This window comes from Eriocheir sinensis, chromosome 28, assembly GCF_024679095.1.
Source record: "Eriocheir sinensis breed Jianghai 21 chromosome 28, ASM2467909v1, whole genome shotgun sequence".
NCBI classification, from domain to species: Eukaryota; Metazoa; Arthropoda; class Malacostraca; order Decapoda; family Varunidae; genus Eriocheir; species Eriocheir sinensis.
Genome location: NC_066536.1, coordinates 16,221,663 through 16,236,424, shown reverse-complemented (window position 1 = coordinate 16,236,424; position 14,762 = coordinate 16,221,663). Strand labels below are relative to the sequence as shown.

Below are 14,762 nucleotides of genomic sequence, written 5' to 3'. Positions count from 1 at the left end.
GTTTATTTGTCTTGTCTAACCTTCGGAATAATGTCTGCTTTTAAGAACGTTCTCACTTCTAGGAAATGGCAGTAAGAGGAAAACATATTTCTCTATTCACTGATCTAGCCGCTTAGTCACTGTGGGGGATGTTGAGAAGCCTCGCGACGCACCGGTACACTCTTCAGCCAGGACAGAAAGCACATGAACATACTCCTTGGATGACTCCGTGGCTTCTGTAGATATGTAAGAAACCTGAGCGAGTGGTATTGGGGAGGCGAGACCCGGTGGGGGAGTGTTATTGTACCATCCACGGTCCAGACGCCTTTGATATTTTACTAGATATTTCTTTTTCTGGCATCTTATTCTGTTTTGCTTTAGAGGCACACCGCATACAAATTTGGTCCGTCTCCTTAACCGCACATAAATCTCACTCTTTGAATGATCCAGTGCAGGGTTAACATTCTCTTCCGTGCTCTGAAGGCCTTGAGCCAAGTACGTACGTAAAACTTGTTAGCGGAGGATAATATAGTCTTGCAGGATGCTGAAGGTGTGAGAGGAACGGAGCCTTGTTACCTGACTTCACACCCAGAGAGCCACGAACGAGTGCGAAGAGCTGAGTGGCGGGAAATCGAGTCCGCTGCTCCGGTAGAGAAACAATGGAAGATGTCGAAAAGAATGATCAAATTTAGGTCCAGAAAAGGTCTTGACACACACACACACACACACACACACACACACACACACACACACACACACACACATACAAGGACTGCGAATTGCCTAAAAGAGATCCCCTCCGCCACACACACACGCTCGCTCACACCTTACGTTGTTCTGTTTGTAAATATACGAGTGACAGTTCATAGCGATTATCAGCTTATTCGTTCTTACCCTTTATATCTTACTGATCTTACGGTTATGTGATGAAAGCCGCGAGTGATAGTTCATGGTTAGTTGGATTTGAGGTGATCGCCAGGTGGTGAGGATTGTGTTAATGTTATCAAAGACCCTGAACGTTTTTAGAAGACCCTATTGAAGTTTCTTAGTTAATGAATGCAAAGTGAACTATTTGGACGCATGATCGTTATATCTTTATCATTAGGGAAGTTGAATTAGCTTTTGTTTACCGGGGAAAAGGTTAAGGAAAAAAATGGAGGCTTTGGACCGACCATTGTTTTGTTGAATTCTTTGCGTGCGGTCAATGTTAGTAAAAGTTAACTACGATTTGGTTCAAGAAAAAAAGCTGTTTGTGATTTTTTTTTCTCCGTTCAGCAAGGCAAGTAGGCCGCGCCGCTCGGAATGTAGAATGCGGATTTAGTCTACTATTTTTTTTTTTGTTAGTGAGAATCCTTGTGTAATAAATACTACCGTAAAATAATGTAAATAGTGTGGCAGAAGGGAAAAAAAAGTTGCTCTAATCTATTTTCATTATTTAATACAATGAGGAAGTTTGACTGAAAATTTATTCGAATGCTGATAAGGATTATTATTATTATTATTTATTATCATTACTTTTATTATTATTATCATTATTATTGTTATTATTATATGAGAGAGAGAGGAGATAAAGTTGATAAACAGGTGGGAAGAAAAAAAGAAGAGATAGGAGCTGAAAGAGACAGAGAACTACACAGCCAAAGGAAGACGGGGAGGGATGGAGGCAGGATAAGAGAGAGAAGAGAAAAGAATAAATATAGAAAGATGTGATATAATAAGAGAGTGAGAGGAGAGAAAGAGAGGAAGGGTGGGAGGGAGGAGAAAAGAGATAAATAACGGATAAAACTAAAGCCAGGAGAGGAGATAAATGGGAAATAAAGGGATCAATAGAGACAGGTGAGACATATACAGGTGTGATTTGACCAGGTGGAGTCTGTACACACACACACACACACACACACACACACACACACACAGACCCTCCCCCCACACACATTCCCCCCCTTACCACCCCACACATTAACCCCCCCCCTCCCACCCCACACATTCATCCCCCCCACCCCTCACACATTTACCCCCCCACTCCCCACACATTTACCCCCACCCCCCCACCCCCTACACGGTTCCCAGCACGCGTGGTCTCTACACACACGTAAGGTCTCTAATGGTCTCCTAAACGATGTTCTCGACAGCTAAGGACTTGAGGGGCTGTCTTTTGCACCCCCGCCTGCCCTTCTACCTCCCCCCTGTCACCCTCTACGCCCCCCCCATCTTCCCCCCCGACACCATACTGACCAAGGGATGTTCAGTAGGGACAGGTGAGCAGAAAGGTGGTGGACGCAGGTGGGGCAGGTGGAGGCCTTGGTGGTGGTGGGGATGCCTGTGTTTGTGGTGGTGGTGGGCAGTGTTTGTGTATGTGGTGGTGGTGGTGGTGGTGGTATTCTATAATAAATGTAATATAATGTTTATGTCAATTTGGGCTTTGGTGGTGGTGGTGGTGGTGGTGTTTTTAGACGATTTATTGTTGTAAAAAATATAAATAATAACACCGTATAAAAAAACAACAATACGTATCACCATTCATATCATTAAGTAGAAGTAGTAGTAGTAGTAGTAGTAGTAGTAGCAGTAGCAGTAGTAGCAGCAGTAGTAGTAGTAGTAGTTATAGTAGTAGTAGTAGTAGTAGTAACAGTAATAGTAGTAGTAGTAATAGCAGCATCAGTAGTATATGAAATAACAAAACGCACACACACACATACAAACGCACAAACAAACAAACACCCTGCAACCGAATAGTGTAAAAAAAGATAAGAGGAGGGAGGAAGGACAGTGAGACCCAAGGAAGGCATGAGGGAGAGGGCGAGGAGGAGAGGAGAGGAGAGGGAAGAAGAGAAGGAGGTAGAGGAGAGAGGGCAGCGAACTCAGGTAATTGTTGTTTTCTCCAGGTGTGCCTATGCCCCTCTCCCTCCCTCTCTCCCTCCCTCTCTCCCTCCTTCCTTTTCTGCCTCATCCTTCATACCCATTACCCATATATTAGACCCTTCCCTTAATTCTTTCTCCTCCCTTTTGCATTCCCTCCTCCTCCTCCTCCTCCTCCTCTTTTTCCTTTTCACAATTATCCCATGTCTTTTCCCTCCTATTTTTAATCAATTTTATTCCATCATTTTATTTACCTGATTTTTTGTCGCATCTGAAACACACACACACACACACACACACACACACACACACACACACACACACACACACACACACACACACACACACACACACACACACACACACACACACACACACACACACACACACACACACACACACACACACACACACACACACACACACACACACACACAGGTATACAGTTCCCGCGGCAGGTGTGTCTTAAGGTTATCTTTCTTTTCCTTATAGGTCTGTTTGTTAATTAGTTTGTTTGTGTGTTTTTTGTGGTGTTTGTTTCTGTGTCTGTTTGTTTGTCGGTGGTCTGTGTTTGTGTGAGCTTCTTTTTTGTCTGTCTGTCTGTTGGCTTTGTTTGTTTGTGTGTTTGTTTGTTTGTGTGTTTGTTTGTTTGTGTGTTTGTTTGTTTGTGTGTTTGTTTATTTGTGTGTTTGTGCGTGTCTGCTTTATTTGTCTGTGTTTGTGTGTGTGTATGTGTGTGTGTTTGTCTTTTTTTTGTCTGCTACCGTCCATGTGTTTGTGACTTTGTGTTTGTTTGTGTTTACGTACAAGATGGTGTTTTTTTCATACATTTATAACTAATTTCACTGCTTTTTTGTGTATATTTTCTTTGTTTCTGTGTTTTTTGTGATCCTTTTTCTCTTTGTATGTAAATTTGTGTGTGTTAAGTTTTGCTTCTGATGTTAAGAGCGTAGTATTTTCTTCCTCTCCCCTGGTTACAGATGTTTGTTTGCATATTCATGAAGCTGTTGTTGTTGCTGCTGTTGCTGTTGATGATGATGATTATGATGTTGCTGTCTTCTTCTTTTTCTTCTTTTCTCTTCTTTCTGTTCATTATATTATCAGTTTTTTTTTTATCATCATTGTTATTATTTCTACTACTGCTACTACTACTACTACTACTACTACTACTACTACTACTACTATTATTACTACTACTACTACTACTGATACTCCTCCTCTTCCTCCTCCTCCTACTACTACTACTACTACTATTCTACTATTTCTGTCACACACACACACACACACACACACACACACACACACACACACACACACACACACACACACGTATGGAGTATGCATCTCACGTGTGGGGAGGCTCCACTCACACAGCTCTTCTGGACAGAGTGGAGTGTAAGGCTCTTCGTCTCATCAGCTCTCCTCCTCCTACTGATAGCCTTCTACCTCTTAAATTCCGCCGCGATGTTGCCTCTCTTTCTATCTTCTATCGATATTTCCATGCTGACTGCTCTTCTGAACTTGCTAACTGCATGCCTCCCCCCCTCCCGCGGCCCCGCTGCATACGACTTTCTACTCATGCTCATCCCTACACTGTCCAAACCCCTTATGCAAGAGTTAACCAGCATCTTCACTCTTTCATCCCTCACGCTGGTAAACTCTGGAACAATCTTCCTTCATCTGTATTTCCTCCTGCCTACGACTTGAACTCTTTCAAGAGGGTATCAGGACACCTCTCCCGAAATTGATCTTTCTTCGGCCACCTCTTTTAATTCTTTTTTGGGAGCAGCGAGTAGCGGGCTTTCTTTTTTTATTATTGTTTTCTTTTTTTTGTGTGCCCTTGAGCTCCCTCCTTTGTTGTAAAAAAAAACGAAATACACACACACACACACACACACACACACACACACACACACACACACACACACAGACACACACACACACACAGCTTTGCCAAGACCTTGGAGGCGGGCAACCCCCACATGCCTTCACGCGCCCACGGCTCCTGAATTGTTACTATGGACCCTCCCTTCCCTTCCTTCCTTCCCCTTCCCTCCCTTCCCTCCCTTCCCTTCCCTTCCCTTCCCCTTCCTTCCCCTCAGTTCCCTTCCCTTCCTTTCCTTTTCCACTTTTATCCTTTTCCTACTTTCCTTTCTTTGATGACTCATTTTATTCTCGTTCTTCTTCCTTTTCTTTCCCTTTTCTTTTCCTTCTCTTCTATCCCTTTTTCCCTTTCCCTTCCCTTTCCCTCCATTCCCTTCCCTTTGCTTCCCCTCCTTTCCTTCCCCTTTTCTTATCCTCTCTTTCCCCTTTCCATCCCTTCCCTTCCCTTTCATTCCATTTCCTTTCCTTCTTTCTTCCCTTTCATTCCTTTTTTCATCCCTTCCCTTTCTTCTCCTTTTCTTTCTTTCCTTCCCTTCCCTTCCCTTCCCTTTCCTTTCCTTTCCTTTTCATCTTTCTTATTTTTTCCTTCCAACTTTTCATTTCCTTCTCTCTTCCCTTCACATCTCCTTTTCTCGTTCCTTCCCTTCACCTCTCAAAGTTCCCTCCAATCCCTCCTCTCTCCTTCCTCTTCCTTCCTTCTTTATTTGTTTCATTCTTTGCTTCTTGTTTCATTATTTTTTCTCCCCATTCTTCGTATATTTCACTTCCGCTTCCCGTTTTCTATATCCTTGAAATTCCCGGGTTGACAGTTTATCTTAATTGATGCTGTGATAAAGTGTGTGTCTTTATTCCTTTTAGTATTCCTCTTAGGGTCTGCTAGTAATATAAGTGTAAGTATTGCTATTATTACTTTTGTTTCTTCCCCCTTATCATCATTATTATCATCATCATCATCATCATCATCATTATCGGCATTGTTATCATCCTCGTCTTTTTCATCATTCTTTTTCTTCTTCTTGTTCTTCTTGTTCATGCTTATGTTCTTGTTTTCGCTCACGTTTGCTCTTGTTTCTTCTTGTTCTTGTTCTCTTCTTCTTTCTCTTCCTCCTCCTCCTCCTCCTCCCTGATCACATTTCCATTCACAACCTCTTCCTCATTGGTATCTTCATCTCCTTGTCATCCATACAACCATAAACATTAGTCATCTCCATTCTATCACTCCGCCTCCTCCTCCTCCTCCTACCCCGCCCCCTCTATCCCTATTCTTTTCCTCCTCCTCCTCCTCCTCCTCCAACCTCGCCTCCTGTACCTCTTTTCTTCTTTCTCCTCCTCCAACCCCGCCTCCTGTACCCCTATCCTCTTCTTCTTCTTCCTCCTCCTCCTCCTCCTCCTCCTCCTCCTCTCATTGCTCCTCCTTTTGTCTCTGTTGATATACTGATTCACGCGAGGAATTTCCTGCCTTGAGAATGAAAAAGCTTTGAATTAAAGGTCAGGGCTTCTCCTCCTCCTTCTCTCCCTCCTCCTCCTTCTCCTCCCCTTCCTCCTCGTTCTCCTCCCCTTCCTCCTCCTCCTCCTCCTCCTCCTTTAAGAGAAACAGGTTTTAATACAATACTGATTTTTGTGGTCAATTATTGAGGACAACAAAAGAAGTATTATTTTTTAAAGAGGGGGAGCAGTAGAAGAACAGAACAGGGAAGGGAGAGGAGGCAGAAGTGAGAGAACAAGTGGAAGGAGGGATAGGAAGGTAAACATAATCTAGACGTGGGATATAAATAAATAAAGAGGAGTATACGAAAAGAAAAAGATGGACAACAAAAAACTAGAAAAAAACACAAGTCCAGGGAAGGGAGAGGAGACAAAAGTGAGGTATAGGAAGGCATGCAGAATCTAGATGTGTGGAAATAAATAAATAAAAAAGTATACGAAAAGAAAAAGAACAAAAAATAAAAGTAAAAAAAAAATCATGAGTCAGTGATTGAAATAAGAAAATTGGAGGAAAAAATAAGAAGATAGACAGACAGGAAAAAGAAGCAGAGAGAGAGAGAGAGAGAGAGAGAGAGAGAGAGAGAGAGAGAGAGAGAGAAAAAAAATAGACTGTGACGGAGAGACGGAGGTGAGGAAATAGGAAAAGATAACGAAAAATAAGATTAGAAGAGGAAGATACTGAAGGGAAGGCAGAGAAGTGAGGTAGGTAAGGGAGGAAAGACAGGTAGGAAGGGGAGAGAGAGAGAGAGAGGGAGGAGATGAGGGAGAGCGGTGTGGAGAAGGAGGAAGGAAGGAAGGAAGGGTGGAGAGGGAGTGGTCGATGTCCTTTCACTTTATATGGCAGTCCAACATTCGTCACAGCTAAGTGGATAAACACACACACACACACACACACACACACACACACACACAGGTGGTGGGCGTCGTTATGAGAGCCACGCCAATCCTCACATATACACACGCACTCACACACACATTCTCTCTCTCTCTCTCTCTCTCTCTCTCTCGTTCTTCTTCATAGTTGTACCCTAACCTGCATTTCGCGTTTTCTTTCTCCATCAATGAATTCTTTTAAATGTCCTTCTATTTTTACCTACTTTTTCCTCTCTTCCTTCCCCTCTCTCCCTCTCACATTATCCTTCACTCACCTGCTAACCTCATTCGATATATCAGTATATTCACATTAATTATTCTACCTACGAAACCAGTCAGTCCACTCGCCACTCGTACTAACCACTCATTAAGTCTTCTAACCAGTCATCAACCTGCTTGCTTGCTTGCTAAGTCCGTTATTCTACCTCTCCTCACCTGCTTTCCTTCCTTGCTCTCCACTTCCACTCACTAACATTGAAGCCTCGAAACTCTTCTTATCTTCCCACCTGCTTTACTTTCCTTCCTTCCTTCTTTCTTTCCTTCCTTCCTTCTTTCTTTCCTTCCTTCCTTCTTTCCTATTGTCGTTCTATCCTCAGTCATTCAATTCCTTCTATTCACCAGCTTGTATTCCATCTTCACACCTCCTCTACGAACTCAAGACTTCACATAACGGTGCCTCCCTTCCCTCAGGTCCAAAGATAAGGTGGCGGGCAGATGGCAGATGCGGCGTTAACTTCCCCCTCGGCAACGGGTGGGATCAGCCTGCCGAGTGTGACCCAGCCAGCGACCGGCCCTGCTGCAGTGACTACGGCTACTGCGGCAACTCCCTGTCCCACTGCGGCTGCCCGGACTGCATCGACTACCGGAGTGAGTGTGAAAGAAAATAATGTAGTTGTTGTTGGTGGTGTTGATGGTAGTGGTGGGAGTTACTGTCGGGGTAGTGATGGTGCGTGTTAGTGGGCATAGACTCTGTGTGTTTATGTGTGTGTGTGTGCCTGTTAATAGTTCACACAAGAGGCACACCAAGAACTTAACAATAATAAAAAGAGACGCAAAACTGTTTCCCTACAATATTAACGAAGAAACAGTAGTATAGATGTCGAAAGAATGATTAGTTTTGGTTGGGAGAGAGAGAGAGAGAGAGAGAGAGAGAGAGAGAGAGAGAGAGAGCAAGGTGAGCTGGGTCTGGGTCACCTCCGCTACATACATCTCTCCTATTTGTCATGATCATTATCACCCGAAGACACACACACACACACACAAACACACACACACACACACAAACACACACACACACACACACACACACACACACACACACACACACCTGTCTGTAAATAATGTTCAAAACTGATATCCATGACATTATTCGTGTGTGTGTGTGTGTGTGTGTGTGTGTGTGTGTATCGAATCCATTAGTATTCAGCAATACGATGCTGCAACACCCTTGAATGATATGAATTATAAAAAGGAAACAACAATAGATATATAGATAGATAGATAGATAGATAGATAGATAGACTGATCGTTATAAAAAAAACATACGTGATAACTTAATTTTCTTTCTCGTATCGCCTATTTTATTCGTTATAGCAATAAAGGAAACAAATAAAAAAATCAATATATTTTAGCCTCAGAAATGCCAACAACAGACCGATAAGTTTGAAAGCGCTTTGACATTTTTTTTTTTTTTTTTTACAGCAGAGGAAGCAGGTCAAGGGCAAAACAAAAAAAAAGGAAACAATAATGGAAAAAAAGCCTGCTATTCGCTGCTCCCAATAGAGATATGCAGATAAAGTTAATATTTTTTTTTTATAACACCAAATAATCTCATTCAGTGCTCGTAATGGATATTGATGACCTATATCTTGACACTTCCTCCTCATTGGTATTCTTCTCAGCCCGTAACAGAAGCACCACAAAGAAACTTGATTTTAATTCCCGGGAGTAAGTAAGTGCTTTGATTATCTCTGACACTCGTAACCTCGGTATGTTATTCTCCGTATTTTTCGCTCCGTTGCCAGTTTTTTCGTGTTTTTTTCTGGGGATAAAATATGAGAATTTATCATTACATATACAACATTAACCGAGCTTCACTTTCCTTTATTTATACATATTGCGGACATCAGTGAAGTTTTGGCGTGCATTACTTATCTTTTAAATCCGTTTCTCTCTCTGTTTCTCTTTATATATTAGCTGAAAAAGTTTTCCCTCACTATTTTCAACTCGTAAATTAAGTGAGGAGTGATGTGTTGAGTTCGGAAATCTTGTCTGATGTTTGCACGTGTTTGGATTGCATTGCGACTGTGTGTGTGTGTGTGTGTGTGTGTGTGTGTGTGTGTGTGTGTGTGTGTGTGTGTGTGTGTGTGTGTGTGTGTGTGTGTGCTTGTGTGTGAACTGAACGCGGAAGTGTATTTGTTTTTGCTTTTTACCTTCAATCCTACCTTTTCAAACATGTAATAATAACAGTTCGTGGAAATTACAAGGAAAAAGAATAAGAAAACAAATATAAAGACATTAATAAAAACGAAGGTGACGTAATATTGCCAGAAACAGTGAACGAACATTTTCAGCGAATGCCACAAAACTAAAAAAAAATAATAATAATAATAATAATAATACCGTAAATGATATCGACTATAAAACGGTGAAGGACAGTGAGGTAAGAAACAATACCCGTGACAGTGATGGGGTGTGAGAGTGAGCAGTATTAGCGGTGAATATGAGCGACTGACTTTGGGATTGACAGTTATAGTGAGTGAAAGTGACGGTGACTTAATGGCAGTGACAGTGACAGTGTGTGATAATGAGAATGTGTGATAATGAGTGATAATGAAAGTGTATGATAATGAGTGATAATGAGAGTGTGAAAATGAGAGCAACAGGAATGGAAGAATGGAGGCAGTGACGGGGGAAGGGGGGGGGACAGTGAAAGTGATATCAAATGATGGAATACGTAGAACAGTGATAGTGTCGGACAGTGATAAAGACAGGCGGTGACAATGAGGGACAGTGACATTAAAGGGGAGCGGGTTCACTACAATGCGGATACTACGATGACTCTGATGTTTCCGCTCGCTTAAACAGAGTAAACAGAGAGAGAGAGAGAGAGAGAGAGAGAGAGAGAGAGAGAGACTTAGGAAAAATAAAAAAAGTCTATAATCCATTGTTTTCGTATATTATTAACATCAACAAAAACAACAACAGTGATAATAACATCATTGAAAAAAAAAAACAATTAGAAAACTAGTCATTAGCCCCAAACACACACACACACACACACACACACACACACACACACACACACACACACACACACACATTCGTAATAACGCGATACGAGTGAAAGGCCGTAAAACACACACACACACACACACACACACACACACACACACACACACACACACACACACACACACACACACATTCGTAATAACGCGATAAGAGTGAAAGGCCGTAAAACGCATGACGGCCGTGGACGATCAACTCTGACCTTAAATCGAGGTTCAGAGCGGAGACGAGGAAAAAAGAAAAAAAGGGAGAAAAAAGGAAAATCAACTTGCGTGTCCGAGGATCCGTGAAATTTAACGCTCGTATCTGAACGTTTGTCTGTCCAGTGCTTGACTCGTATCTAGAGGTCACGTTTACTCGATCCGGGTCTCGTTCTGACTGTCCCCCCCCCCCCCCTTTACACATACAAACATACATACATACACACATAAGAATCACAACCACGTACATGATTTTCCAGTAAAGTAATATATGAACATCTGTGTCTATATGTATGTCTGTATGTGTGTGTATATGTATAGGTGTATAGATGTATGTATGTATGTTTGTAATCCATATCCATTAAGGTGAGCCATAAAGACGTGTGGCCTTGTCCGCATATGGTATCTGGCCCATTTGTCTGTCTGCTGGTCCGTCTGTTTCTCTTCCGTGGTGGGGACATGAAGTAAGGGGAGTAAAAAGGGAGGAGAGATGGATAAAAAGGAGAGAGAAAGAATAAGAACAGAGAAGAGAGAGGGAAGACTGGAAGATGAGAGAACAGACATGGTAACTGCAATATAAATGATAATGTAGTTGTAGTAGTAGTAGTAGTAGTAGTTATAGTTATTGTAATAGTTGTCGTGACGCTAGCAGCAGAAGCAAAAACAGCAACCACAGAAGCAACATCAATAAAAACAATACCAAATAGAGCAATAAAAGTTGTAATAAAAAGCGAGAGAAAGAAAAGAGACAAAAAAAAGCACTTACAAAACAGGCTATGATATGTAGTATGGCAGCTGTGACGAAGGGTTGGGTAGGGGAGAAGGGAAGGGAAGGAAAGGAAAGGAGGGGAGAACGGCAGCTATATGGGGAGGGAGGGAAGGACAGCATTCTGATAAGGTAGACAGGCAGCAGACAGGTAGTAATTAGATGGGTGGCCAAGGTGAATGAAGATGTTAATGGTGATGTGATGAAAGGGACTGACATAAACAGGGTACTACAGATGACAAGGAAGCAAATAACATGAAGATCAGGGTATAGATGGTACGGACGGGGTGATGTTAGATATATATGGTAGGGAACTGAGGCTTAGGAGAGGGGAGTGTGGGAAGAGAATGCGGGAAGGATTGTTTTGTTGGGGATGACTGCTAAGGAGTGGGCTGGGCAGAGTGTTAGACGAGGAAGTTTTGCCAGAGTTAAAGAGAAATCAGGTGCAGCGGGAACGAGAAATCGGAGGTAAAAATTGGGAAGGGAAGGTTAGAAGGAGGAGGAAGAAGAAGAAGAAGAGAACAAGAAGGAGGAAGAGTAATAGGAAAAGTGGGGAGCAGCATAATTTGGAAACGGGAGAAGAGGAAACGTGGGGAGTTAAGTAGTGAGAGAGGGAGGACAGGTGGGGCAGACAGCTGGGGAGGAAACAGGAGAAAACGAGATATGAAGAGGAAAAATGGGGAGAGCAGGTGAAGAGGACGGAGGTATTTGGGGAGGAAATGCGACGTTGGGAAGAATAAAGAGAGAAAATAGAGTTGGGGAGAGATGAATAAGACAAGAAGATCAAACAGGAGAGGAGGATAGATAACGAGAACTGGTAGAGAAATAATAATGAGCTGGTAGAGAACAAAGGTAGATAGGATAGGTGGGGAGGAAAGATGGGGAGAGCAGGAAAGAAGGGTGATGGGGAGAAGAGATGGGGAGGAATTGATAAGGAGAACTAACAGGATCGGGAGAAATAGTAAAGAGCAGGTGAGGAACAAAGGTAGAGATGATTGGGGAGTAAAAATGGGGAATGAGGAGTGATGGGGAGAAGAGTTGAGAGAGGAGGAAGAGGAAGGGAGAATAGTTAGGGGAATAGGTAAGGTTGGGGAGGAACAAGGGTAGAGAGTATAGGTGGGGAGGAAAGATGGGGAGGACAGGCAGGAAGAGTGATGGGGAGAGGAGTTGGGGAGGACAGGTGATGGGGCGGCGTGGCGAAGCTCGATTACCTGCTTACCTGAGTCGTGTGGTGATGAGCAGGAGCCGCCACTGTGTCCGGGAGGAGGAGGAGGAGGAGGAGGAAGAAAAATAGGATACGTAGGAGTAGAACCAGGAGTAGGAACAGGAGTTGGAGTAGGACTAGGAAGCGGAGGAAGAGGTGGACGAGGACGAGGAGGAGGAGGGCGAGGAAGAGGAAGAAGAAGAGGAGGAGGAGAGGATGAGCCAGTATGAAGAGAACTAGAAAGATAAATGAAGTTGATGAGAAGAGCGAGAAGGAGGAGGAGGAGGAGGAGGAGGAGGCAACCAGAATGAGATGAAGAAGAGGAGAAGCAGACGGAGGAGCCGGAGACGCATGTAAACAAAAGACCATCACATACACACGCTCAAGGGGCAATGCGACGGAGATGAGCACTGAGACCACGCGCAGAGAGACACTTTCATAACCTGTTGAGCAGATTAAAGAACTTGTTGCCCTCTCCTTCGGTAACCATTTAGTCCACTTCTGTAGCAACGAAGAAACGATGATGAATGTAATAATTTTGAAGAGTTAGTTTGTTTTTGCAATTACTAATACAATAGAAAAATAGTCTCAGCGACGCAAAAAGAGGAGGAGGAAGGAGGAGGAGGATCAGGAGGAGGAGGAGGAGGAGGAGGAGGAGATCAGAAGGGGGAGAAGGATGTGAAAGAAGGGAAAAACAATACACATGAGGACGACAAAATGAACGACGATGAAGAGGAGGAGGAGGAGGAGGAGGAGGAGGAGGAGAAACAGGAAGCAGAAGAGGAGCTGGAGAAGGATTTGGACTAGAAGATGGGGGATTAGAAGAGGGAGGTGGAGGGGAGGGGGGAGGGGAATTCGGGGACGAGGAGGAGGAGGAGGAGGAGGAGGAGGAACAAGAAAAGAGGAAAAAATATGAAGCTAATGATAAAATGATAATACAAGAACATGAAAATAAAGTAGAAAAATTAAAGTGGTAAAAATAATGAAGGTATAACTGAAAAAAAAATAATTGAAGAAAAAAATACTTATCTTTATTAATTTTCTCACTTTATTATCTTATTTTCTCTCTTCTTACTCTCATCATTAAGACAACTATCGATTTTCTCTCTCCATTTATCTTCTTTGTGAATCTCTCTCTCTCTCTCTCTCTCTCTCTCTCTCTCTCTCTCTCTCTCTCTCTCTCTCTCTCTCTCTCTCTTGCTTGCTTGCTTGCTCGCTCGCTCTCTCTCTCGTTCCACTCTCCTTCCCTCCCTTCCTCTGATCATCATGTGTGTGTTTCATTAATATTTTTTTAGTCGTTCCTCCTCCTCCTCCTCCTCCTCCTCCTCCTCCTCTTCGTCCTCCCTCCGATATTCTTCTTCACTATTCTTTATTTCCTCATTTCTCTTTTTTTTCTCAGCACTTCCACGACTCCTTGTTCACTTTCCTCTTCTTCTTTCCCCTCCTATCTTTCTCTTCCTCCTTTCTACCTTTTTCCACTTTATTTTCTCTCATCTACTTCCTTTATTTAACCTTCTCCAACTTCTCTTCTTCATCTCTTCCTTTTTTACTTTTCTTTACTAGTTCTCTTCTCCTTTTCTTACCTATCTCCTCTCGACTTTATTTTTACTTCCTCCCAACCTATTCCCTGTTCCCATTTTTCCTTCATCATCTTCCTTCCGTCATTCTTTCTCTCTCACTTCTTCTCACTTATCTTCTCCATTTCTTGTTCTCGTTTTCCACTCCATTCTATCATCCCTTTCCTTCTCTTCTGTCAATCCATCCATCTATCAATACCCATCAACCATCTCCTCCTTACATCACTAACCTCCAAACTCAAGCTAAATCCATCACTTCAAATGTCTTTTTTTTTCTTTTTATTCTGCTGCCTTTGCCTTGTTTTTCTTTCTTTCTTCTTTTATTTTTTTTCTAGGTTCTCTTTTCTATGTTTTCTTCTTCCTCGGTCTTGTTCATGTTGTTCTTCTTGTTCTTCTTGTTCTTGTTCTTGTTCTTCTTTTCGTCAAACCTGCCTCAATCTTTTCCTTGTTCTCCCTTCATCCTCCCCCCACCCCTTTTATTTTCCCTTAGCTCATATTTCCACCGAGAGAGAGAGAGAGAGAGAGAGAAATCTACTCATATATTTTTAATTTCTTTTTCAATATCTTCCCCACACACAAACAACCCTCAAAATGGATGTAATAATGTTTTCCTTGCAATTCCGTTATACTTTTTTGGGGTAATA

The 14,762-nt window shown here is 42.6% G+C and overlaps 1 protein-coding gene across 2 annotated transcripts in view; it reads left to right on the top strand.

The window, feature by feature from the left end:
* Window positions 1–14,762, top strand: part of LOC127004626 (neuropilin-2-like) — a 39,995-nt gene that overhangs the window by 14,273 nt on the left and 10,960 nt on the right. Inside the window, exons 1-2 of one of the 2 annotated variants that reach the window (XM_050872659.1) lie at window positions 2,084–2,237; window positions 7,771–7,947. In XM_050872659.1, the coding sequence (XP_050728616.1) occupies window positions 2,099–2,237; window positions 7,771–7,947 (316 nt within the window). In that variant the 5' untranslated portion in view covers window positions 2,084–2,098. Of the gene's footprint in view, window positions 1–2,083; window positions 2,238–7,770; window positions 7,948–14,762 lie in introns of those variants that run through there. The other variant, XM_050872658.1, reaches the window with a different exon arrangement.